The following is a 27589-nucleotide window of genomic DNA, read 5'->3' on the forward strand; positions in this document are numbered from 1 at the left end:
CAGAGATAAAGTCTCTCCCATCTCTACCAACACATCCTTCGAGGCTGAGCTCAACATTGCTGCCCCTGTAAAGCTCCAGCCTGTTAATGCCTCTTGCTTCTCTAAGTCATTTCAGCTAACCCACTCTCTGTGCTCCATGTAATTAGCACCCTATTATATACTTTGCTAGGTTCTAATTGTCTGCATCATTTAATTGAGCAGTGGTTTACATGGGGTGGACTACATTTACACTGGCATATGCAAATACCCCAGTCTAGCAGGAGCTCGAGAATCATACAGAAGAGGGTCTGAATCCTGGTTCTGCTCTGAGGACTGCATGATCTGGGTCATATAACGGGGGCACATCTGTGATGCACATATAATGGACAGCTGTGATTTTCACCTGCCAAGTCTCCCTTTTCCTGGAAACACCATCCTGATATCACTCTGTGATCCAGGCACGCTGAACCCATCACCCAATTCCAGGGGCGGGTTTAGATGCATGACTTGAGCTGGCCAATCAGCTTATTTATCTCCATGGCTACCGTGATTGGTTCAGGGATGAGAATGTGACCTAGGTCAGCGCAATGAGAGTTAGCTCTAGGAATTTGCTGGAATTGCAGCGACAATCCTTTTATTTGAAATTCCAAAATCCAAACGGCTTAAAAAAACCTAAGGTCTTTTTTCTTGTGTGTATTTGATATTTAAACTCATTTGGTAGCAAAACACGACTTAACTGATATGACACTATTAGTAATACTCTTTCATTAGTCCTACTTAGTATGAATGTTCCAACTTTTCGCTTTGAATATATTCATGTATTTGACTAGCCCTGCTGGGGGTGTTATGTAATATACAATATATGTTCCATATTACCCTTCTAATAACCCAAAACAATTCCAAATTCTAAAACACATCTGGGCCCCAACCGTTTTGGATAATAGAATGTGTGCTTGTATAGACTTCCTGCTTTGGCACACAATGTTTCCTCTGCGTGGAAAGTCCAACTCCCCTACCCCCAGCTTCCTCAACTGACAAACTCCTCCTGATTCTAAATGCCCCAACCTAAATGTCCTCTACTCTGTGAAGTAGTCCCAGCATAATTACCAGGTCCTCACCTGGGTTCCCATGGCACTCCATCCATACACATGACAGCAGTTTTTACACTGCATTATGGCCTCTCTGGGCACACCTGTTCTCAGTGGGCTCATAGGAGCGAGGACCCCTCTTTGCATCTTCAGTGTCTGGTATAATGCCCCATATAAGCAGCATGGTGCCTTATTGCAACTTCCCAAAGGGCAGAAAATGGGCATAAACATAATGAACTCTTGGAAGTACATAAACCCAGTTCTGTAAATTGTGAGACAGATGTCTCAGTTCTAATCTATTCTGCTAGGCTGTAGAAACTGCATTTTCCATCAATCTAGAAAAGTAAAATGAAAAAAAAAGTCACTTTAGAATTGGCCAATTGGCACATCAGCCAAGGCAAGTGACGGAGAGGCCCGCCTTCCACCGCTAACAAATCATGGCTGCCTCAGACATGCAAATCAAACTACACCTCTGTGGGCAGGTGCTCGGTAAGGTTGCAATACACATTGCTACATGGACAGAAGAGTTTATTCACCAAACACATATACGGGATATGGGAGCAGTAACTGGGAGAAGGGAGCCCTGGCTGGATAGCCGCCTTTTTTTGAGGCTGGACATAGAAACATGGAAATTAGAGGCCAAATAAGTCTTTAGAATCAGGTTATTTGAACCCAATAAGAATATGCAAACTTAAAAAAAATTACTGTCTTTCTTCTTCACTGTGCTTTCTTTTTCAGGGATAAGAGGCAAAATGATTAAGCGTTATTTGGCTTAATCATTATGGTGTGTATCCGGTTTTAAGTCTTGGCACAGAATTCGGTTAATCATCAAAATGCTTCATGATTAGAGGGCCCCTTTCATCTGACAATCCCATGGTGCTTACTCATGGTTCTTAGATATTTGTAGGGGCATCTGGGATTTCAGTTCCCTTTGAGTGGGTTTTCCAGAGCACTTAGAAGATGCAGTTTTAAAAGAGCTGCCTCCTGGGCGCTAATGGGGACTTCACTGCCTGAGCCTCACAGGGGAGGTTCCGGGGTTGGTTTTGCTAGTGGGGCCCCCATCAAGACTCTGCTGCCCCTCTCATCACTGAAGGGTGTCTCATCAGTCACCGCACAGCTTTTCTGCTCCAGCCTGACGTGCAGGCTCAATAACTGCGTGCCACACACACGTAGGCATCTGGTGTCCAGTGCTGTGTACCACAGGACAACAGGGGTGTAGGGGTGGTTTCCCAGCCTTGGGCTGCCAGGCTCATGGAGAGACCAGGGATTCAGGGGGGAAACCACTAAGGGAGCAAAGACAAAGTCAAAGCAGACCTGAGGCTTGATGTTACGGAATGTAGCAAAGCAGAGGGCACACTGAGACCAGTGATGGTGTGCTAGGGTGTCGTGGAAGAGGCAGGGCGTGGGGTGGGCAAGGAGGGAGAGGTATGATGAAATGGATGCTTCGCCACATCTAGGTCCCTCTTTTCTGCTAGACATCCAGTGGCAAGGAAGCTAGAATGGCAGGTGAGGATCTCTGTATGATTGGCTCACTGATATATGGCAACCACTCGGAACAGTGCCAGGCATAAAGCAGCTCTCCATGTTGGTGAATGCAGGGAAGGCCTGGGTTCCACCCTTTGCCCCTACCTCCCCACCACCTTCCAACAAGTTCTGATGGTTGATGTACAAATCTAACCATGACCACAGGGTCAGCCTATTGGGGAACAAACTGTGCACAGCTGAGGTCTCTTACAAACAGCTTTGAACACATTTAATGTATCCGGCTTAACTGTGGCTGCCATAAAGATTTAAAGCTACAACCACCCTTTTTCAAGTTACCCCCAAGAATTCACTCTCCCAAAGGTCTCAGATGTTACAGCGAGGCCCATCATGATTATGCTGCTCCTAGACCAGGGGTCGGCAAACTGTGACTCGCGATCCACATGTGGCTCTTTAGGTACGTACATGTGGCTCTGAAGTAAAATTGAAAATGAAAATAAAACTATCATAGTTTCATTTATAAATTTTTTAAAGGATATTATCCACATAATGGTGATTTCATTTGTTTTATGGCTCTCGAATAATTTTTAAATTGTTGTGAGGTACAGGATTGGCTCTTCCGTCTCAAAAGTTTGCCGACCCCTGTTTTAGACCATTCATGCTCCAACTCTGGGGTGAACAACTGTGTGGTCTTGGGCAAGCCACATAACCTCTAAAAGGCTCATTTTCCTCCTATGTAACATTAGTGGATTGGACTAGATTACCTCTAAGGTTCCTTCTTAAATAATGATTCAAGAGAGTGGAATTCGGTATGTAGCACTGCTTTCTGACTCTAGGGAAGACAGAGTGGTTTTTTAAAAAAAATTTTATTAAAAAAATTTTTTTTATTTATTTTTTATTGTTAGTTTCAGGTGCACAGAACAATGCAATAATTATCCTTTTCACCCTTCGCACAGAAACAACCCCCCTCCCCCAAGACAAAGTGTTTTTGTATCCACCGCTTTGCTGAGGAAACCACAGTGATCTCCTAGCCCCTGCCTTCACCACTAGGCAGGTGAGGCCAGCTTGTTCTGGTGTTATGAGTCCTATTTTTGCTCTTTCCCATTTTTCCACTGCCCACCCCTACCCCTACCTTCCCATTTGAAAGCATCCTGGGTATTTTCCTCTCCTCCTCTGACCCTTTAACTCCATAAGATTTGGCTCAGGAGTCCAGAGCCTCATTTTGGATTCTTGACTATAAACCTCCTCTCTCTAGGATTTCCTGTTTTTCTTTTCATTCTTGTGGATGCTCTCCACAACCCCATACTCATTCCCTCTCATTCCTCTCACTTTATGTTCTGCTTTAATTTGCCAATATCTCCTTGTATCTTCACACAATTCCTCTGGCCTAACTGAAGACTCCTTTTCCATGGGGCTTGAGAGAGCAAATACTTCTATGACAAAGATGTCTGCCATCCACTGAGTATCTGCTGTGCACAAAACACTTTATGAAAATTACCTTCTCAATCTTCACCAAAACTCTATGATGTTAACATAATACTCCCCATTGTAAAGATGAGAAAAAATGATTAAGGAAGTCAGTCAGCCTGCCCAGGTAAGAATGTGCAGAACCTGAGACTCAAGCTTAGGCCTGTGTGTCTCAAAGCCCGTGGGTCTTCTCGCACTCTACTAAAGACATCAGCTCTATTTGGCGGTTTGTGATATACATTCTAGTTTAGTAGTCACTCTGAGATTCAGAGAATCTTAAAGTTGGAACATATTTAAGAAATTATTTAGTTGGGGCCGGCCTTGTGGCTCAGTTGGTTAAGAGCACGAGGGTCACCAATTCGATTCCCTCATGGGCCAGTGAGCTGCGCCTGAGCTGAGCTGCCTCTGAGATGGTGAGAGCATGTGCTCTTAGCAGCAAGGTTGCTGATTCGACTACTGAATGTGATGGTGGACTATGCCCACCTGCAACTAAGACTGAAAGCGGCGACTGGAATTGGAGCTGAGCGTGCGCCCTCCACAACTAAGATTGAGGGACAGCAACTTGACTTGGAGCTGATGGGTCCTGGAAAAACACAATGTTCCCTTTCCCCAACTCCCCAACACTGTTCCCCTCCCCAATTCCCATCACCCCCAAAAAGGAAATCATTTAGTTTTAGTGACATCTAGTAGAACCTAAGACATATAAGAATAACCCACAGACGAAAGGAATAATACAATCATATGGAAGAATGCACATATATTATCAACATCCATATTTATAATAAAATATAAAGTACATCTTTAGAAGCTTCCATGGAACATTTAAAAAATTGGTATATTTGGCCACAAAGAGAGCCTCCATCCTTTTTCTAAGGCTGAAATTAAATTGTGTGTATGTCCCCAAGCCATCTGCATGCATTATCTCCCACTATGTGTACTTGAGTTCTAGCCAAAAGAAAAAAAATAATTATTTGCCATTGTCTAAATATGCCCTTACCTTTCCCAACTGAATAACTCTCTTTTTTATTCATATTGTTCCTGAGACTTGGGATGACTTCCTCCACTCCCTGTCTATGGAACACTTTAGCATTCTTCAATCCATCTCAAATGCCCTTTTCTCCATATCGGTGTTCCCAGTCCTCACAATAGGGTGTGATATGCTTATTAGAGTCATTTATATTTTAGCTTTAACTAAACTACTTGTTGGCGCCCACCTTTAGAGGACAAATGGGGGCTCCCACCTCCTTATGAAACCAACAACACTTAGCACAAACCTAATACACAAAATAGCACTCAATACACAGTTGTTCAATTTAATTGAGAGTTGATTATTTTGCCTTGGTGCAATGTAGGGATATGAAAAAATTGTAGATAGGCAGATTTCAGTATATTGTATATAATACAAACCACTTGCTCTTTTACATCAATTACTCATTCTGTCCCTTAAATATGCCTGGGTTGAAATTTTAGCATTCTTTCTGTCAGTTTGTATTAACTTTCTAAGCTAAAGTAAATACATTTATATAATATGCTGAGTCAGCAAATAAGGTTTTTTAAGTAAAATTATTTTTAAAGGAGAAATGCCTAATTGAATATGCATGCTAACAACACAGTACAAAAAATAGGAAAGAATAAAAAAGACACCCACTATAGCATTTGTTTTGAGACTAAATATTTCCATTTATAAAATATGTGACTTTTTATCAAAGCGCCCAATAGTTTCTTAGCAAGTGATTGTCTCAAAAAGTGGCAAATAAAATTTTTAGTGTCTCACAACTGTTAACCACAATCACTTTTCTCTAATGTAGCTGAGGTGCTTAATAACATTAGTCACACAAAAGAGAAGGCAAGTTTAAGGAATGTGCTAGGGTCATCCTTTGCATCTGTATAGATCTTTAGGGTCTGCAAAGCACTTACAAGGGTCAAGATGATAGTGAGCTAAGGTATTTGTTTTTCTTTCTTTTGTGAAAATTAATAAACAGAAACCTCTGAGTCTATTTCTGTTTTGTTTGTTCACTTTGCGAGGGATGTAAATGTCTATTATGTTGCTTTGTACACCTGAACAAACAAACAAACAAACAAACAAATAAATAAATAAATAAATAAGTACAGAAACCTCATTTAAAATGGAGTCTGGAGGCAAAAGAGGGAACTGTCATGCATGCATCACTCAACACACACTACTGATCTCAACAGGAAGAGAAGTAACTTGCATCTCTGACAGGAGGTGACGTCACATTACTACCTCAGCAGGAGGAAAAGACTCCTCCTTGCCCAGTAACAGCTTAGCCAATGGGACCCTGCCATCACTCAACCAATTAAAAGTCATTATACTTTGAACTTTCAGTTTCCACCAATGGACTCTTTTTTTACAACAGCCCCTCCCACATCCATAAAAGAGCAGACCTCTCCTTTGTTTCTCTGGACATGCATGTGGTTTGCCATTAGACTGCGGGTCCTAAATTGCAGTTCTTTCTTGTTCTTGAATAAATCCATTTTGCTGGAGAAATATCTGGTTATCTCTTTGTTTAAGGTCAACACTTCCCAAAATTCCATTCAAATGGCAGAAAAGACACACATATTGTAACAATAACTACAAAACAAGAAAGGATACAACCAGCAGATAAAAATATTTGAGGAACTTCTGATATTAGACAGTTTATGTTGGTAAGAAACCATAGCAGAAGAAACCACCAAAACAGACTACTGCAGAGATGGAAAAAATTCTAAACTCAGAAACTACAGGTACAATAAGCAGGAAGGGTAAAATAATCCAGCAAGAGTGGTCGCTAACACCATGGACAGAATGAACAGTGACGTTAGTCACGCCAGATCGCCCCCACCATAGGCCAACAGAGCAGCTTGTGGGAGATTTCAACATGTCTCTCTCTCTGAAACTGATAGATAAGCGGACAAACATTAGTAAAGATGAAGAAGACTTGAATGACTCAATCTACAGCCTTGATTTTAAAGATACATAAAAAGTGTATGTACCCCTTATTAAGAATGAACAGTTTTCTCAAGCACACTTGGAATGTTTATAGACATATGTACTAGGCTATGAAGCAAATTTTAATAAATTTCAAAAAAACCACATTCTCTGATCACAATACAGTCAAGTTGGAAATGAACTTGGGTCATACTTTTGAAAATATAATTAAATAATGCATAGGTCAGAGAAAATATCATAATGACAATTTTTTAATGTTAAAACTGAATAATAAAAATACTACGTATCAATCTATATATCAAATACTATACATCAATTATTTCAATAGATGGAGACAACATATTAAAGTTCAATACCTATTAATGTTTAAAAAATAAGTCTCTTACCAGGCTACAACTAGAAGAAGGTTTATTGATCCAATGAAGTATACGATTAAACATAGCAAACTTCATTTTTAATGGCAAAATGTTAGAAATATTCCCTTTAAGTCAGGAACAAAATAACACTTCCTGTATTCAACATTTTACTGGAGGTCTTAGCCTATGTTATAAGAATTAAAAGAAACAAGGTATAAAAATTGGAAAAGGAAAATTCAAAATGGTCATTGTTCACAGATGACATGATTATATGCAAAGTTCCTACAGTCAATTGATTTAAATTAATAAGGAATTTAGCAAGTTGCTTGGATGTAAGATCATTTGCATTTGTAAGCATTAGCAATAAACAACATTAGTTTAAAAATATATGCATAATTTATGATAATAAAAATATTACAAGGTAGCTAGAAGTAAATCTAAATTAAAGATGTATAAGAACTTTATGTGGAAAATTATAAAAATTTATTGAAAAACTTCAAAGAATGCCTAAAGGAAAGCTTATACTGTGTTAATGGATAGAACAGCTCAATACTGGAATGGTGTTAGATTCAATACAATTCTGATAAAAACTTCTGAAGGATTTTCCAAGGAAAATTGATGCAATTAACTTCAAATTTCAGAAAAGAAGAGCAAATGTATAAGAAAATCGAAGATGGCCCCAAGGAATAAGAATGAGGTGGATAGCCTTCAATAGGTGGTCCTGCAACAATTCATTATCAACATGGAAACAAAATTAACTTAAATCCCTTATTCACACTATACAGAAACATCAGTTCCAAGTATATTAAAGACATAAAGGTGAAATGCAAGACTTGAATAATTTTAGAAAAGAAACTAGGAGAATATAACCTGGGGATAAATAATTTCTTAAACAAGACATAGATCCTGGTAACATACAGAAATAAAACTGATAGATTCAAATAAACTGAGGGCTTCTATTTATTAAAAGACACTATCAATTTTTAAATACAAGCCACAGACTGGAGAAAAGATGACATGGAATTATAAGCAAAAATTCATATTCAAAATATATTTTAAAAAAACCCCTCCTAAATCAGTAGTGAGAAAACAAAAAGCCACATTTAAATTCAGGAAATAGACATGAGCAGACATTTCATGGAAGAGGAAAACATGAATAGCTTGTACGCATATACATGTAAAAATTATCACATAGCAATAGTTAGTGATCAGGGAAATGTCAATTAACACACACTAATATATTTGATAGCTATTATAGCAGCAAAAATTAACTTGTCTGACAATGCCAAACACTGACAAGGAGATAGGTCACTGAGAGCCCTTGCACACTGCTAGTGGACATGAAAATGGATACAACCACTTTAGGAATGAATTTGACATGATCTTGTAGAGTTAAACACATACTCTATGACCCAGTAACTCAACTCCTGAGTAATAGCCCTAAAGGAACCTTTGCACACATACGTAAAGAGACATGTTCCAACATGTTCACAGAAGCGTTGTTTATAATATAACCCCCCAAACAAGCCTGGAAAGAACCCAACTACCTATTATCAGGAAACGAGATGGCAGGTTTGCATAGATAGAAGAATGCTACGTAGCAGTGAAAACACATGAACTACAGCTACACCCACCATCCTGAGGAATACAACATCAAGCTGGATACAAAAATCGCTACCATGTTTATATAACTCAAAACCAAACAAAATCAAACAATACATTCTTTAGAGATACATACATATGTGAAAAATTATTAAAATAAAAAGCAAGGCAATGACAACCGGAAAATTCAGGATGATGGTTCTCTCTGGAGAGAGGTGAGAAGGATGTATGTGTGTAATAGCATATGCTATTGGGAATGCTTTATTTCTTTAGTTGGGTGGGGGGGTTCATAGGTATTTGTTTGATTATTCTGCTTCATAATATGCTTATATATTATATATATTCTCCTATACATTAAATATTACACATTTTTTATAAATGAAAGGAAAGGTACTTAAAGGCCACCTCTCCACAGAAGGGCTGGTGTTATGACTGAGTTCAACAAACTTTCCAGAAAAGGCTAATTCCTCTGTTATTTAAACTGTTTCAAAGCACACTAAAAGATGAGAAACTTTTGAATATATTTTACAAAGCTAGCAAAACCCTAGTCTAGCACAATAAAACAGAACCATGAGCCAACAGTACTTATTTAAAAGACAAAATTTGAAATAAAATATTCGCAAATCCAATCCAATAGCAAATTTAATGAACAAAACACCAAGATTAAGATAGGTAGTTCCAAGAATGCAAACAGTTCAACATTAAGAAATCTATTAATATAATTCACTACGTAAGTAGATTGAGGGAGAAAACCACATGAGCATTTTGATGAAGTTAAGCAATGTTTGGTAAAATTCAACAACCATTCCTGATACAAATTTAGAAGGGAACTTATAATTGGACAAAATGTATCTACCTAAAACATCTGGCAAGCATTACACTTAGTGATAAAATATTAGAAGTGTTCCCATTTAAGTCTGGAAAATGACAAGTTTGTTCACTTTCATTGCTACAGTTCAACACTGTAGACATAAGTCCTAGCAATCGCAGTAAGACGAGAGGTGGAAACAAGAGGCATGAGCTGTCAGAAAAGTAGACATAAAGCCATGTCTAGCCACATGACTTTAGACATTTTTATTTTTTTGGAATTATGAAAGCTTCAAGTCATAGGCATATACACACAAACACTCATAGACACACACATGCACATATACGCACCTTTATGCTGATAAATGTGTCAGACTGGTCTAGAAGAGCGACTGCCTAATTGTTAAAAATGGTTTCATCTGGGCCGGGAAGAAGGATTGGGGAGGGAGTGAAGGTAAAAAGGAGGCTTTAACTTTTTATTCTTTGCACTTTCATAATTAAAAAATAAAACAATTAAAATGTCACAAGTCACATGGCTACGTGTGGTAGACCCAAGGCTCCAACTTGGGTCTTGCTTTATCATGTTAGTTCCACATAGCTGTTTTTTTATTGTAGACATCAGAAAGCCAAGAAAGCTGGGCCACAGAGAATTGCGCACAAGATCGGTTCTTAAAGTCATCACATGGGTTCTGCACTCCTATTTGCTACAAACAACATTCCAGGGACTAATAGCGATGGGTAGCTTTGTATAAAGGCTGTCACTGCTTATAAATCAATTCTCCATTCATTATGTAATTTGATTGGCTCCTTCAAAATAATTTCAAAAATCTATGACCAAGAAAACATCCCACAGCGGTTGCCTAAATGACATGCCATAAAAAGGTAATCCTAAGACTGTAGATATGGAATTTCTGGAAGTTTCAAAGGCACAAAGAAAACCTCTAACCTCCAGGATCCAGGTGACTGCAAAACCCTCTGCCATGTCTCCTCACATGGCACGCTGCTGTAATCTGACCTAAGCATTGTTTCCAGAATGTGCTGTGTTCTTTCTTATTTATGGGGCTCTAAAGATGTTTCCCCTCTGCCTGGAATGTCCTCCCTCCCTCTTTTTTCCACTCAAAACGCCTACCCATTTGTGCAGAAAAGAGTTAACAAATGTAGCAGTCCATATTGCTCTCCTTTAAAAAGACCTGCTTACAAGGTTGGCCATTGGCTGGCCTTCGGGAACTCGGATTTCGGGGGGGGGGGTCCTCACCATTCCCAGCACTGGTAAGAGTGGCTCACTGTGTCCACGCTGCACAGACAACATGGTTTATGCTGAGCACCTGCTTCCCTGCTGGGAGTCTGTAATGTTGGTACATGGCAGGAAGAGGGTGTCTATGTGGCCAGCGCCCAATAAAAACCCTAGGTGCTGAGTCTCTAACAAGCTTCCCTGGTTGGCAACATTTCACACGTGTTGTCTCACTCACAGCTGGGAATTAAGTGCGTCCTGTGTGTCTCCACTGGGAGGGGAGCCTGGGGAGCTGGTGCCTGCTGTCCTCTGCACTTGGCCCCGTGCGCCTTTTCCTCTGTTGATTTTGCTCTGCACCCTGTCACTGGAAAAACTCAGGGCTCTGAGTGCAACTATATGGTGGGTTATTGAATCACTGTGAATCACTGAACCTGGGGGTTGTCCTGAAGACTCCAAACACACAACCCTCCAAGTTTCAGTTAAATATGACATTGTTTGTGGAATCTTTTTTCACTTTCTTCGATACCTTTGCTCCTTCGCCTGTGCTTTTGCAATTACAGAGAGCTTTTTATTGCACAATCATTCACTGTTTGCACTTTCTGCCTTCCTGTAAAGCATTAGCTCATCAAAGACGAAGACCTCATTTCTCACCTTCCTTGCTTCAGCCCGGAGGTGGCACGCCCTGGTAGCACTGGCGATCGTAATTGTAGCAATAGCCAGTAAGTGCTGTTTACTTTGTGCCTGACACACCAAGCTAAGAGCTCTACACATATGATCCCATTTAATTCTTCCAACCACCCCTTAAAGCAGCTACTATTATTAGCCTCAGTGTAAAAGTGGAAAAGCAGAGGGGTAATCAGTAGGTGTTACAGGAGTGAATGAGCCATCTCCAGAACATCATTTTAGCCCTTAGAGATCACTTCACTGAGCTGCATCTCAGTGTTACAGCTGCTAACTCATGCACATGCCACCTTAGCATGTGCTATGCACTACTGGTGAGGACCTCATCTGTTATATCAAGATTTCATTACTGCGCACAATTCGAAAGGTACCAAAGGTGTAAGCCTCTCACCTGCCCTCTTCCCCTTAGCCTATTCTCCTCCCATTGTCTTGTACAGTAAAACCTTGGATTGAGAGTAACGTGGTTTGCGAGCGTGCTGCAAGATGAGCAAACATTTCTAATACGTTTTTAACGTGGTAAACGAGTGATGTTTTGCAATACGAGTAGTTTGTTTCCAGAATGAATTATGCTCGCAAACCAAGGTATTACTGTTATTCTTCCAGAGAGAGGATGGACAAATACATTAACTCATTTTACACCAAGAGTAGCATTTTACAGACGTTCTGGAACTTGCTTTTCTTACTTAACATATCCTGGTGGTCGTCTCATGTCAGTACACACACAGCAGCTTCCTGCATTTTGGACACCTGCATAGTGTTGCATATCAAGGGACATTTAAGTAGTTGCAACAGCCTAATTAGGAAAAATGATTCAGAGAGTACTTTGCGCATTCAGAGGAGATCTATAGGATAAAGTATTAGAAAAGCAGAGTCAAAGAGGTGCTTATTATTTATTTATTTTTAAGTTAAAAAATTGAGCTATTAATCACATGCCATAAAATTTGCTCCTTTAAAGGGTATAATTCAGTGGTCTTTAGTATGGCCACACAATTGTGAAACCATCACCACTGTCTAATTCCAAAACATGGTCATCACCATAAAAAAAAGCCCCGTATACATTAGCAGCTAAGATATTTTTTTAAATTTTGGTAGGTTTTGGAAATTGCTTCATCAGAATTGAAACATCTGTTTGACTCACGTCTAGGAATTTCTCACACGCTATATGGAACTTTAGGCTTCTAGTTGCCTCTCCCTTTCCCGCCCCACATTTAACAACAGTATCTTACTGGTCTTACCTGAGAAGTCAAGTTCAAGTTTAGGAAAGGCAATCTCCCTCCCTCCTCCTTACCCCCCAATTCTGCTGCATACTACAAAGAACCAGGATCCTGGCACGCTTCCCATACTGACAAACGCACCAAAAGTCCTGGTTGACCCTCTAGTTCTTGACATTCTTTTAGGGCACGCGTGCAATTTGTACAAGTGAATACTGCTGTGCTTCTAGTTCTGACGAGGGCAAAGGCATTCTAGTGACTTCAGTGTTCTTAGTTTAATGCTTCCGCAATCAGAAAATTGAAGGAGGACTAGTCTTTCTCTGGGTTTGTCCTCAAACCCAGGCACCGACACCATACCAGGTAGCTGTGTCTTTGCATGTCGATCATTGGTGCCAATTGTGCCAGCAGCAGGACGCCCAATGAGGATGGTTTTGAGTTACATCCCCTCCTCCAACCACCTGCCAGCCCGTTTCTCTGGAAGGACCTCACACCCCAGAAAACTGACCGAGTTGGCTGCGTGGCTTCCAGCTGCACCCTGAGAGCAGAGCCAACTAAGCACCACCCGGCATATGACGCTTTCTTCTCCTTTCTTCCTTTTCCTCATGTGTTTTTATGAACATCCAAAGGGAAGATAATTAAAACCTGCAAGAAAACTGGCTGGCAGAGGAAAAGGAAACCTTGGTGACTTGGGGATGATGCCACATGTTTATGGGCGAGTTTCGTAAGTAACACGGCTATAAAAATGAGCCTCTTATAAATAAATGCCACATTCTTCAAAGCGCCATATAAACTACATTCTTTTTAAGGAGGGAGGGGGAGCTACTCATACTCATGTTCCTCCTTCATCATTTCATTTCCAACTCACTAATTGTACAATTTCCTAGGAGCACAGTGGTTATGGAGTGAAAACTTTGCAATGGCGTGTGCACGCACACACACACACACACACACACTCACTGGCACACGTGTGTATGTGCGCACACACACACAGGCACATGCGTACACGCACACACACACACAGAGAAGGAAGGAAAACAAGGAAGAAAAGAGGGCAAGGCACACGAGGGTCGTTCTTTAGCACAGCAGAACAGAACAAAGGAGCAGAGGGGCAGGCATTTCGTCACCTCTGGTTGGGCTTTTGGGCTATTAGGCGCGTGTGCACACACACACACTTTTAACTCAAAATACAGAAGTTCTGCTTTTCACTCTCAAGTGCTAAGTGCTGTCTGAACAGCATCAAGAGTTGGGTGAGCCTGTGTAATTCCCTTTCATTTTTCATCTGCTTTGCTGACTGTAAAGTGAAGCAGAGCCGCTCTAGCTGCTGCCTGTGACATGGGCTGGAGGCACACGCATTCCAGAGTGGCCTTCCCGGGAGCCAGCTGTGTGCAGGTAACTGAAGCCTGCCCTCGGCTCTGCTGTTAATAAGAGTAATTGGCACGCCACTGCGGGTCTGCTGGAGCGCCATGATTGGCTCTGTACGGGGGTCTCCCCAGACCATATGCACATGCCGCGGTGATGGAAATATTTTCCATATGAGGTCTCCTCTCACTAGCTGAAGTGCTCCAGGCTCAGAGAGGCCGGCCCATTTGTCATTTACTCTGCACAGTAAAAAAATCAACAGGGAAGCTGCGAACTTCAGCTACAACTAGAGGGCAATGGTTTGCTTTCAGCTTCCAGCATCACTAACCCATTCAGCTCCTCCAGCTCCCATTCAAGTCCTCGGCCCCCCCACAGGCCCACGAAATATCTGCAGAGCACAGGACATGAGTAACGAACAGGCTACAAGTCCGGAACAAGTGACCCATTTCTGCATGCCTCCGAGACACATGTCTATTTTGAACAGAGTAGCAAACCTGCTGAAACCACAGCCGGCCCTGTGGCCTGGCTTTGGGAGTGCTCGCTGGCCACTCCTCTGAGCCAGGGAAAGTAATTACATTAGGCTTGCATCCATTCTGACAATGCTAACAAAAGACAAAGCTGTGAAGTGGCCCCGTGGCCTTTCTAGGAGACACACTCTTCACTTGGCTTTTCAAACAGCAAGATGGATTCAGGAAAAAGGCTGTCATTTCATTGCTCAGGCATCTGTGGTTTTTCATCAATGGAAGTACAAGGAGTGGATGAGGTAAGCTTGTTGCAGGCGCGGTGGGTACACCTAAGTGCTTCCCTCTCCAACCCATATGAGCATCCTTCCAATCGCTTTTGCTTCATCAAAAACTGGCGCCTACTGTGATGTGCAGAACTGTATCCAGCAAGCACATAAGCTAAACCAATAAGAATAAACGATCCTCATGGGCCTCAGACATGCCTGCTTCGATGACAGATCTGGACCCACTCATAGCCCTGATAAGTATCACTATCCTTCTTCAAACCTGTGATAGGAAATTAAGGACAGAGTTTTCCAAGCACACCAAAGCCAAAAAGGAGAAACGTGTTATGCAAAAAGGCAGAAAAGAGAAGCAATTCCTCTAGCATGCATATTCTCTCCGCAACACTGGAGAAAAATTCTCAGAAGGTAACAGTGCCCATCCGAAGTGCACATTTTCTTTCTCCTGCAGTGGCAGAAGGAGAAATGTGCACCTCCAGGCACCTGTCATCCAGGCCATGCCAACTCCCTGGGGTGGCAACTGTACAGACAGCCTTGGAATGAGGTTTTACAAATTACAGGGTTCGTCAAGAAGAAAAGCAGCCTGTGTCTAAGAAATGGCCAGGCAAGCCTAAAACAGCAACATAAAGTATTCCTCTTTGCACACCATAAAAGCCCACTCCCTGATCCCTCTTGATAGATAGAAGAGGAAATATAATGCTGACAAAAATACAACCTCTGACAAGATATTTTATTTGGCTTACCTCTCCCCCAGGTCTTGCTAACACTGCTGTTTGAACGTGGAGCAGTGTTAATATCAGGTAGCTGACAAACATTATTACCCAAAGTCAGAACTACCCTAGAGGAGAACTCCGTCTGCCAAGTGCTAACAGCTAGCAGATGCACTTGTGTCTCGGGATTCCAGCCCCGGAGTTCCGCTAGGCACCGCGCTGTTCCCTCTGCTCTCCCTCACGGTACTACCCGGAGCTCCGAGCTCAGCCTCTGCTCTGGAGAAAACTGGTAAGCTGATCTCTTCATGTAATAACTTCTCCCGGCTGGGGGAGGGGACAGGAGCCAGCTGGGAGCTGGGGGGCTGCCTTTAACAGAAAGCAGAAAGGGGAGGGGCAGAAATGATCAATGTGGAGCTCTGCATCTGGTCTCATTCATGAAAAGGCTCCAAGGTAAGCACTCCACATGCAGGGGGATGACCCCTGCTCCATCCACTGAGGCAGGCGGGAGGCAGTGAGCTGCAGCAGCAGGGGCTCCAGGCCGGGAGCTGGGAGACCCAGGGCCTTCTGAGTCCAGGATCTGCTGCCAACAAGCTGTGTGTGCCTGGAAAAATTGCCAGCCCTCTCTGGGTGTCGGTTGGATTTCTCATTGATACAATCAAGAGTTGGGTGGATGACCTCTGAGTTCCCTTTTACTTCTGATTTGATGGCTACAGAAATCTAGGCAGTCAAAAGCTGCTTTATCAAGGGCAGCCCTGAAGGAGAAAGAAGTCACAAGGGAGGGTGCCGTGTGTTTATGCACTGATCAGAAGAACACAAATGAATGGGAACTGGGCCAGCCACTCTATCCCCCTCTTGCAGTCTCCCTGGGTCACTGGGCCTAACTAAGAGCTTGAGGAATTACAGCAGATGATGTAAAGATAAATAGTAAGGTAGGAACAAGTGAAGCCTGGTACTAGCAGAACACAGTGAAAAGCAGGATGGTTTTAAAGAAAAACCTCTGAGTAGAGTCAGGTGAATCAGACTGGAGCCTGGGGGCAGAGAAGGCACGGGGGCAGGGAGCGGGCATCAGTAAAGCCTACAGTCCACTTGAGACACGCCCTAGGCGGCCGGCTCTTACTGTCAGATAGCAGGGCTCATGGGTTAACATACATTGAGAACCTATCAAATATTAGATTCTGCTTGAATGGGCACAAAGAGCCATTCTGCAGGATGGGATGGCTGCATGGTGCAGGAGAAACAGCCGGCCCTGGAATCTGGCAGACTTCATCCAAACCCCAGGTCCGCTGCTAACTCTCTGTGAGTCTGTGGTTGAGTATTTAATTCCAAGGGGCCTCTGTCACCCCACCTGGGAAGTGTGGGAAGGCCATCCGATGGTTATGATGATTATCAATTAGGTCACCTACGCATAAAACTTGGCATAGTTTCTGACACACAGTAAATGCTCAAGATGTCGGCTTTCTCTTTGATCTGAACAAATATTGGCACCCAGTCCCAGAGAGTAAAATTAATAAACACTTGAAAAGCCTCAGGTTGTGGGCATTTTCCAGGATTAATGAGGAAATTTTAAACCAAACTGCAGTTTGTCGCCATCTCAGAACATTTATTATCACCAGTCACATGACAATTTAGTAGTGGGGAGTTATTTGGGAGATTGGGTGGAGGTTCTTACAATCCCTGTCTCCAGATCTGTAAGAGACAGAAGGTCCAGTGAAGATATCTCCAGTTAGAGAAAGGAAGGAAGGACTTTCTTTTCTCCCCTCCTCTTCTTCTTCCTTCTTATTTATCATCATCATCATCATCATCATCATCGTCATCATCATCATCAGGCTGGGTCTGTTCTGCTCGGTGACCAAAGGGGCGTTGTCACCAAAGCGGTGCTGTCATTTACTCAGCAACCTCATCACGAATGCAGGAATTGTTTAAGAAAGCCAAAGTTCTTGAAAGTCCAGGTGTCTTGTCTAGTCCAGGGCAAATTAGCAAATATTTTTGATTTGCAGACCATATGGTTTCTGTGGCAACTACTCAACTCTGCTGCTGTACACAAAAGCAGCCCCACAAAACACACATGAAGGGCCAGGCTGTGTTCCAATAAAACTTTATTTACAGAAACAGGCACTTTGCCAGATTTGGCCACACTGTGCCAATCCCTGGTCTAGGTACTTCCTAATCACCTTTCAACCCACTGCAAACTCATTTTTGACCTCTGCTCCATTACAAGGACTCTGGAAATGTCACCAATGGCCCCTGGGTCATGAAATACATATAAAGGGTAATTTTCAGGGCTTATCTTGAGTTATCTGCAGTATTAACCAGCATTGTTTTTCATATTGTGGTGAAATACACACCACATAAAATTTATCATTTTAACAATTTTTAAGTGCACAATTCAGTGGCATTAAGTACATTCACAATGATGTGTAACCATCGCCACTGATCAGTTCCAGAACTTTTTTCATCATCCCAAACAGAAACTCTGTATTCGTTAAATAATAACTCCTCATTCCTCCTCCCCCCAACTCCTGGTAACCTCTATACAACACGCTGTCTCTATGAATTTGCCTATTCTAGGTTCCTCATGTAAGTGGAATCATACAGTATTTTTCCTTTTATGCTGGGCTTACTACACTTAGCATAATGTTTCCAAGGTTTATCCACGTGGTGGCATGTGTCAGAATTTCACTCCTTTTGAAGGCTGAATAATATTCCACTCAATGGCAAGACCACATTTTGTTGATCCATTTGTCTGTTGATGGACACTTGGGTTGCTTCCACCTTTCACTATTGTGGATAATGCCGCCATGAACACGGGTGTACAAGGATCTGTTTGAACCCCTGCTTTCAGTTCTTTTGGGTGTATGTCTAGGAGTGGAACCGCTGGATCATATACTAATTCTATGTTTACCTTTTTGAGGAACCACCAAACTGCTTTCCATAGCGGCGGCACCATCAGTGCACAAAGGTTCCAATTTCTCCACATCCTTGTCAACACTTACTATTTCCTGCGTTTTGGATAATGGCCATCTGAAGGGGTGTGAAGCTATGAACCATGCTTACTTAGCTTCCAGAACAACATTCTAGTTTTCCTTTGCTTCCAATTAGCCAGCGTGCTTGAGCACTATGAGCCCAGTATTATCCTAAGACCTTTATACATGGTGTCTCACATAATCCTGACAACAGCCTTAGATGAATTAACTTGCCCCATGTCACACACTGGGTAGGTGGCAACGCTGGTATTCTGGCCCCAGCAGCCTGCCTCTAGCATTCAGCTCTGAATCTTATACTGTCACCACTTCTCTCGTCTCCTTTCCACTGACTGGGCCCAGCCCCTGAACGCCTGTGTTTTCGGCCCTCTTTCTGGTGTATCCATTCTCCTTCGGCCATCTCATCATTTCACGGGCCTCCACCACCTTTTAAATGCCAGTGACTCTCCACAGCAGTCTCTAGCCAGCTCTTCCTCCTGACCTGCGGGCCCTTATATCCAGTTGCCTAATGGATACTTGGATCGCTCAAATGTCCTCCAAACTGAACGGGTCTAAAATGGAACTGATGTTCCCTGAAATCTGTTCTTCCTCCTGTTTCCTCCATCTAAATGAGTCACATCACTACCCATCTAATTCCTGGAGGTCCGAAACTGGGTGTTCTCTGGAGTCTCCCTACACCCTCACTTCCTTGTCCAAACCATCACCGGGTCTGACTGAGTTTCCTTAGAGATCTCCCCATGTGTCCAATGCCTCCGCTGCCCGCTGCCTCTGCTCCCCATCCGGGCCTCCGCCGGCCCCTCCTGACTTTTTGTAGCAGGACCTTGCTCTGGCCTTTCCCCTTCCAGTCTTTCCCAACACAACCACTGGGATTGTTCCACCATGTGAATCGATCATGTCACCCCTGATTCTTTTTTTAAACTGTTTATTTTGAAGTAATTATATATTATAGAGTAGTTGTACAGACAGCACAGTGTATCATGGTATATTCTCACTCACTTCCTCCTAATGTTCACATCTTAAGTAGCTATGGTACATTTATGCAAACTAAGAAGTTACCATTGGTACAACAGTATTAACTAAAGTGAAGACTTTACTCCCATTTCCCCAATTTTTCTCCAAAAATCCTTTTTCTGTTCCAGCATTCAATCCAGGAGACCATGTTGCATTTAGCCAACACAGCTCCTTCATATCTTCTGGTGTCTGACAGTTGTCAGCCTTTATTTGTTTTTCATGACCTTGACACTTGAAGAGTACTGGTCAGGAATCTTGTAGAACGTCCCTCAATTTGGGTTTCTGTGGTGTTTTCTCATGATTAGACTAAGGTTATGGGTTTTGGAGAAGAAAATCTTAAGAGGTGCAGTGCCTTTCTCATCACATGTGTCAGGGTTCCCTACATGAACATGACATTGCTGGTGATGTTAACCTTCATTACTTGGCTAAGGTGGGCTCTGCCAGGTTTGTTCCCTGTTGTTATTACTTTTCCTTTTCCATCCCCTACTCATTAGAAATGAGTCATTAACTCCAGTGGGATTAAGCTCCACTTCCTGGACATATGTTACAACCATCACAATAATTAATACATATTTGGGGGGAGATACTTTGAGGCTATGCAAATATCCTGTTTCTCCAAGTTTTGCCCGCTAATTCGAATATTCATCAGTAGATCTTGCCTGCAGCAATGATTACTGCGTGCCCCTAAATGGTGATGTTCTGTTTCCCTCATACCCCCTGCATCTACTAATCAGAATTCATCAGTATGGACAATTTGTCCCTCCCCCCACCCTCCATGTATTTATTAATTCAATCGTTTATTTATTCTTCCCTGCTTTTAAACATCTTTTGATGACTCTCCATTAGGGATGAAGTCCAAACTCCTTCATATGACACTTCAAGGCTGTTTGCAATCTGGTCTTGTCCTGTCCCTCCAGCCTCCTCCCCTCTCTGCTGTTCGCACACACTTCACTCTCCAGACATCTTCAGCCACAAGAAGTTATCCCCAAATGCCATGTGTCCTTGTGCCCCACGCCTTCTTTCGTGCTAGTCCCTTTCTCTAGAATGTCACTTCCCCATCCTCACTGGGTTAGCTCCTGTTACTCTTTGTCTCTTGGGAAACTCAGCTCAAATTGTTTACAAACACCGAATATTGAAAACGACCTACATGCCCATTGAGAAAGATGAAATGAGTAATTTGTGACATTCATAAAAAGGGATACTCCGCAGTAAAAAAACCAACCAGATAAATAAATGAAAAAAAAAATTGAGCTTGCTTCCTAAGTAATGATAGAAACATCTCTAAGATCGATCACCGAGTGAAAAGGTAGGACGGGCTGTGGTATGATCAGTGTGACACTGTTCGCACCACCCTGTTCCTCCAAAAATAAGACCGGGTCTTATATTAATTTTTGCTCCAACAATCTACATTTATTCATGTATTAATGTACAAAAATCTACACTTATTCAAATAGTCATGTCTGGCTGACGATCTTAACTGGGGCTTATGTTTGGGGTAGGGCTTATATTACGAGCATCATAAAAAAATCATGCTAGGGCTTATTTTCCAGTTAGGTCTTATTTTTGGGAAAACACAGTGTATGTGTAAAATTGATTCTGTATGCGGTACCTATCTGTGGAAGAACACACTGGAGACTAGCAACAATGGCTGCTTCCAGGGAGGGGAACTCAGCAGCTTTTGAGCAGAAATGAGAGGGTGACATTGCTATATAGTCACTTAGTCACATGTGGCTACTGAGTACTTGAAATGTGGCTCTTCCAAATTGCTGTGAGTTCTAATATAAAATATACTTTATAACAACTCAAAGACATGGTACAAAAAAATGTAAAGTATCTCAGTAATAAGTTTTTTACGCTGATTAGATGTTGAAATGATAATTTTATGTATGTGGTTAAATAAAATATAGTATTAATAGGAATTTCACTTCTTTTGTTTTACTTTTCAAAAATGTGGCTACTATAAAAATTTGAAATCACATATTTTTATTGCACAGCACTGCTATAATCCTTTTCATACTGACTAAATTGTTAAACATGTGGCAATGCAAAAAGTAACTAGAAATGAAATAACAGTAACAGTTAATAATAGAAATAAATAAATACACACATAACCCCCCGCCCCCCCCCCATGATTCATTTAAATGTCCCTTTTTCTGGGAGTTGTGCGTTGCCAGGTTCCCCGCCAAGCTGAGGGCTATGCCCCTGGCCTTTGCCCCCACACATCCTCTGATTACCTCCAGCGCAATATTTATCAAACTGTGTTGTAATTGTTAATAAATGCATCAACCTTCATCAATAGAGAGTGAGCCCTTGGCGACAGGAGGTGCAGCTTCCGTGTCCCAGGGCTTCTCACATAGACCGTCTCACTCAGTGTGTGCTGACTATGGGGAGGGGTGCCAGGGAGGGTCGGATAGACACTCTGGTCTGCGTGTGACTGGAGGGGAGGTTCTGATGGTGCATCTTAGATGCCACAAAAGGGCACATGAAAAGGAGACATTCCCAGAAGGTATATCCCTCAAGGAAATGCAAATAATCTTCAACCTAACTTTCGTGTGATTTAGATAGGGAAAATACATATGAGTGGGGGAAATGTGAATATCAAAAAATAAGGAAAACAAATGTTTTCCGAAGACTACATATTTCACATAAAATATAATCGTGTACTTTGGTCTTAATAACAAAGAACAGTAAACCCCTAACAGATAGCATCTCTAAGGCCAGTTTATTTCCCATAATGAATGTTGTCCCTGTGTGAAGGGAGAAGTAAGATGCAGGCTTCTCCACAGAGGTATAGATTATATGGCTAAACTCTTCAAACTATGTTTATTTCTTTAAATATGCTACATTGTGCAGAATGGGTGGAAAAAGTCTGTTAAGAAGTTGGCTGTAGGTCCAGGAGCCAGAAGCAGGTGTTAGTAATTAACTCTCCCTTTGCATGGACCAAGGAGCCACTAAAGAGCCAAAGAAGTAGAAAGGAGGACGACAATGGGGAGTTCTCTGCTCGGTTCCCCTCGCACATAAGGAAAACAATGAGAACCTGTACACAGGGGCTCACCACATCCTTGCAAAGGGGCCGAAGCCTGGCAGCTTGAAAGGAGGGTTGTGCTCCTCGGCTGGGCTTTGAAGCACAGCCAGGAGCAGGCCAGGGACACTTGCAGCGAGATGCTCACGACAAGTGCACAGGGCAGGCCCACTGGGGAATCAACCCAGAGAAAGTTCAGGACCGTTCACAGGCTGACCATAGCCTTTCCTTCAAGCATTTAAGGTGGAGGTTCTCAGTCTGCAGTCCCTGGATCAGCAATGTAAGCATCATCAGGGAACTCGGTAGAGAGGCAGACACTTGGGCCCCGCCCAGACCTAAGGACTCAGAAACTCTGAAGGTGGGTCCGCCAAAGTTTGCGAAATGCTGCTCTAAGGAACAGTTCTCTGTCTAGTAACCCTTATTTCAAATTGTATAACTTGCAAGAATTATTTTTATAAAAACGTATTTTCTTAGAAAATGTGACTCTCAGATATTAAAACATAGCATAAAGCTATAATAATTAAAGCAGTGGCGAATGCTACCCACGTAGGATAGGCACTATTTATATAATGAAACATGGAAAAGAATTTAGTGTGCAATCAGCGAGTCACTTCAAATCTGCAAAGAAAGGATGGAAAAGAGTTGGGAACATGGTGAACCACTTGGGGAGTAAATAGAGTTATTTCCTTAATTTATACTATATGCCCCACATAAATTGCAGGTAGGTTAATGATGTTAAAGCAAACAATAGAAGTATAAAAGCAATACAAGAAAATAGGTCAATATTTCTATATTCTTGGAGTAGAGAAGGACTTTTTCACATAACGCTAACAAAGACAGAAATCATAAAAGAAAAAGTCTATACATTTAAATACATTTTTAAGAGCCTATAAATAAAAAACTACCATAAACAAAAAATAAAAGTCAACTACAAGGTAGAAAATGTATTTCCCTTGTTTATTTAGTAAAAATATCAGCATTATCACGTGCCGAAACCTGGAGGAACAATGATGAGCAGAAGCAGACTCAATTCCTACCTTTATGCAGTTTGCTGTCTGGTGCAGGAAGAAACATTAATGAAACCCAACAAGTAAATTGAAAACCACAGTGTGAAATGGGCTGCCAAGGACAGGTATGTGGTGACATGAGAGGCTTTCCCTCGTTGGGGAGATTGGCTTGTGGCAGGAGCAGTAATGGCTTTCATGAGGAGCTGAGAGGAGGCAGGTGTGGACGACAGAGAGTGAGCCAAGTGGGAGCACAGCCTCGGAGTAGGCTGAAGACAAAGGGAGGGCCCACGATGACGAGTTTTGTCCTTTTCCTAGTGAGAATCTCTTTAAGGGCAGAGGCAGCAGTCACATGACTAGATTTGCATTTTGCAAAGTCTACTCTGTTTATGGAAAAAGGACTGGAGAGAGACAAGAGTGGAAACGGGGAGACCAATTAGCAGAGTATGGCTACAGCCCAGATGAACAGAGATAAGGGCTTAAACCAGGATGGTGGAAAGAAGTGAATTGTTTCAAAGATCATTTACAACGTACATTATGGAAAATGTTTGTGCCCATAGTATATTAAAAACAAACAAACCCACAATCAGATAAGGACAATTTTAATAGTGGAAGTCTGGGAGCGATGTCCAACCACAGGGAAGCTGCTCAATACACTATGGAGTATCCAAAAAGTGAAATCCTGCCCAATCATTTAACGTGACCATGTCATATTTACTGGTATGGGTACATTTTGATGTTATATGGTTTTAAGACAAATGGAAGAAGAGTCTTTTCAACAAACAGTGCTGGGATAACTGGATATTCACATGCAAAAGAATAAAGTTGGACCTCTACCTCACACCATACACAAAAGTTAACTCGAAATGGATAATAGACTGTGGCAGGCAGAATAATGGCCCCCCCAAGATGTCCATGTTCTATATGTTACATTATATGGCAAAGGGGAATTAAGACAGTAAGAGGAATTAATGTGGCTAATCAGATGACTTTAAAAGATTATCTTGACATATCCAGGTGGGCCCAATTTAATCACAAGGGTTCTAACCATATTTTGCCGTGTATAATGCGCTCCCACATGTAATGTGCACCCATGTTTTTGGCCCAAAATTTCTGGGAAAAAATCTTTTGTTTTAATTTTTTAATTCAAATTTTTATTTGTTTACATTTAGGTACTTGTTTTTTGTATTATAAAGAAATTTTAGCACTTATTTTTTTAACACATTATGATACAAAAAGTTTTATGTAACAAATAATTACAAAACAGAAGAACAGATACAAAGTACAAGAAATTTTATGTCTTGATAAAAAATTTACGATATTTACGCATCAGAGGCCAAGAACTCTTTGTGGCCGCAAATTTGTCATAAGTTCAACAAGACTAATTATCGTATTCCAGGGTATTATTTTGCATATGGATATTGTTATTGATTTCTAGCTTTATTCTTTTCACTCATAAGCATAAATAAAAGAATTAAAAACATTTATATAGATACAGAATTAGCACTACCCATGTATGTATAACGCACATCCTTATTTTTTCCTTACAAATTTTGGCAAAAAAGGGCACATTATACATGGCAAAATACGGTAAATGTGGAAGAGAGAGGCAGAAGAGGAAGTTGGAGTAATTTGATGTGAGAAGAACTCAACCTGCCATTGCCAGCTTTGAAGATGAAAGAGAGCCGTGGGCCAAGGAATGTGGGCAGCCTCTGGAAGCTGACAAAGGCAAGAAGACAGGGATTCTATGCTGTAGCCTCCACAACAATGAAGCCTTGCCCACACCTTGACTTTAGCTTTCGGAAATCTGACCTCCAGAATCATTAGAAAACCAATTGTGTTACTTGAACCATTAAGTGTGTGTTAATTTGTTACGGCAGTCATAGGACACTAATATATAAAACTATAAAACTCCTAGAAGAAAATGTAGGAGTAAGTTCATAACCTTGGGTTAAGTGATGGTTTCTTAGATGTGACACCAAAAGCATAGGTAACAAAGGAAACAATAAATAAATGGGATAAATGGGACTTCATCAAAATTAAAGACTTTTGTGTTGTTAACGGTACCATCAAGAAAATGAAAAGACAACCCACAGAATGAAAGAAAATGTTTACAAATCATGTGTTGGATAAGGAACTTGTATCTAGAATATATATTAAAAAATCCTACCAACTTTATAATAAAAAGACAAATGACCCAATTGAAAAATAGGCAAAGTATTTGAATAAACATTTCTCCAAAAGAGATGGCCAATAAGCCCATGAAAAGATGCTCAACATCATTAGTCATTAGGGGAACGCATATCAAAACCAAAATAAGGTACCGCTTCATACCCACTAATCACAAATGCAGGTAATGACAAATATTGGGAGGATGTGGAGGAACAGGAATCCATGTACACTACTGGTGGGAATGTAAGGGGTGCAGCTGCTTTGGAAAACTGTCTGGCAGTCACACCATAAAGTTAAGCAGAGTTACCACATGACCCAACAATTCCACTCCTAGTTATATACTCAAGAGAAATGAAAACATATGTCCACACAAGAACTTGTACATGGACGCTCATAGCCACATTATTCATAATAGCCAACAAGTGGAAACAGCTCAAATGTCCATCATCTCTGTAATGGATAAATAAAATGTGGTATGCCCATACAATGAAACATTATTTTGCAATAAAAAGAAATGAAATGCTGATATATGTTACAATATGGTGACCCTGGAAAATATTACGCTAAGTAAAAGAAGCTAGTCACAAAAGACCACTTATTAAGTGGTTCCCTTTAAATCAGCAGTTCTCAACCTTAGTAATGCCGCGACCCCTTAATACGGTTCCTCATGTTGTGGTGACCCCCAACCATAAAATTATTTTCGTTGCTACTCTATAACTGTAATTTTGCTACTGTTATGAATCGTAATGTAAATATCTCTTTGTTTTCCGATGGTCTTAGGCGACCCCTATGAAAGGGTAGTTTGACCCTCAAAGGGGTCGCAACCCACAGGTTGAGAACCGCTGCTTTAAATGATCTGTCCAGGACAGGAAAATTTATATATATTCTTCTCTCTTCTCTCTCTCTCTCCACCCCTCTCTCTCTCCTCCCAGCATAGGAGCTGAGCTGGCAGAAGTGCAGCAGTGCAGTAGTGAGGCAGGAAGTCCTGACTTCTGTGAACCTCAACTTGCTGGAACCAGCAACAACCTTGCCACTGACTGTAATGAGCCCCAAGTGGCTGAAACAGCATCTGAAGGCTGGGAGCCTGCTCTGCTGGGTGTTCACCAGCTCGCACATAAAACATGTTCATTTCTTCCCAACACAGGGGACTCTTGAACAACACGGGTTTGAACTGCGCAGGTCCACTTACACATGAAAGTAGTGTAAATGTACTTTCCCTTCCGTATGATTTTGTTAATAACATTTTATTTTCTCTATCTTACTTTATTTTAAAGTAAGTATATAATGCATATAACATATAAAATATGTGTTCATTGACTGTTTATGTTATTGGAGGCTTCCAGTCAACAGTAGACTATTAGTAGTTAAGTTCTGGGGTGGGGGGAAGAGGGGGCAATGTCAAAAGTTATACCCAGGTTTTCAACTGTGCGGGGGTGGCACCACTGACCCCTGTGTTGTTCAAAGGTCAACTGTAATTTCTACCAGGGGTCTTTTAGTTTCTTCTCTCATAAAAAAAGATTTGAAGATGATCACTTGAAGGCTGTGGTTACCACTAAAAAGTGGCAAAAAGTCAACACAAATTGTAAAACTAATATCGCATCTAAAAGCACTGCTGCCTAGCACCAATCGATGTTGGGTAAGCACTCAAAGATACCTTACAAGTCTCTCAGGATGATGATTCATGTTCCTAAGCATAATTTCAAAGCAAAATCTAGTAAGCCATGCCATTAA

General features: G+C 41.5%; 1 protein-coding gene across 5 annotated transcripts in view; it reads right to left on the reverse strand.

The window, feature by feature from the left end:
• THSD4 (thrombospondin type 1 domain containing 4) overlaps positions 1–27589 on the reverse strand; it is a 639484-nt gene that overhangs the window by 225716 nt on the left and 386179 nt on the right. Inside the window, exon 1 of one of the 5 annotated variants that reach the window (XM_019659634.1) lies at positions 15702–15980. The exons of the other annotated variants lie outside the window; for them this stretch is intronic. Within the exon in view, the coding sequence (XP_019515179.1) occupies positions 15702–15773 (72 nt within the window). The 5' untranslated portion in view covers positions 15774–15980. Of the gene's footprint in view, positions 1–15701; positions 15981–27589 lie in introns of those variants that run through there. 5 annotated transcript variants of the gene reach the window in all.

Source organism: Hipposideros armiger, unplaced genomic scaffold (assembly GCF_001890085.2).
Source record: "Hipposideros armiger isolate ML-2016 unplaced genomic scaffold, ASM189008v1 scaffold_302, whole genome shotgun sequence".
NCBI classification, from domain to species: Eukaryota; Metazoa; Chordata; class Mammalia; order Chiroptera; family Hipposideridae; genus Hipposideros; species Hipposideros armiger.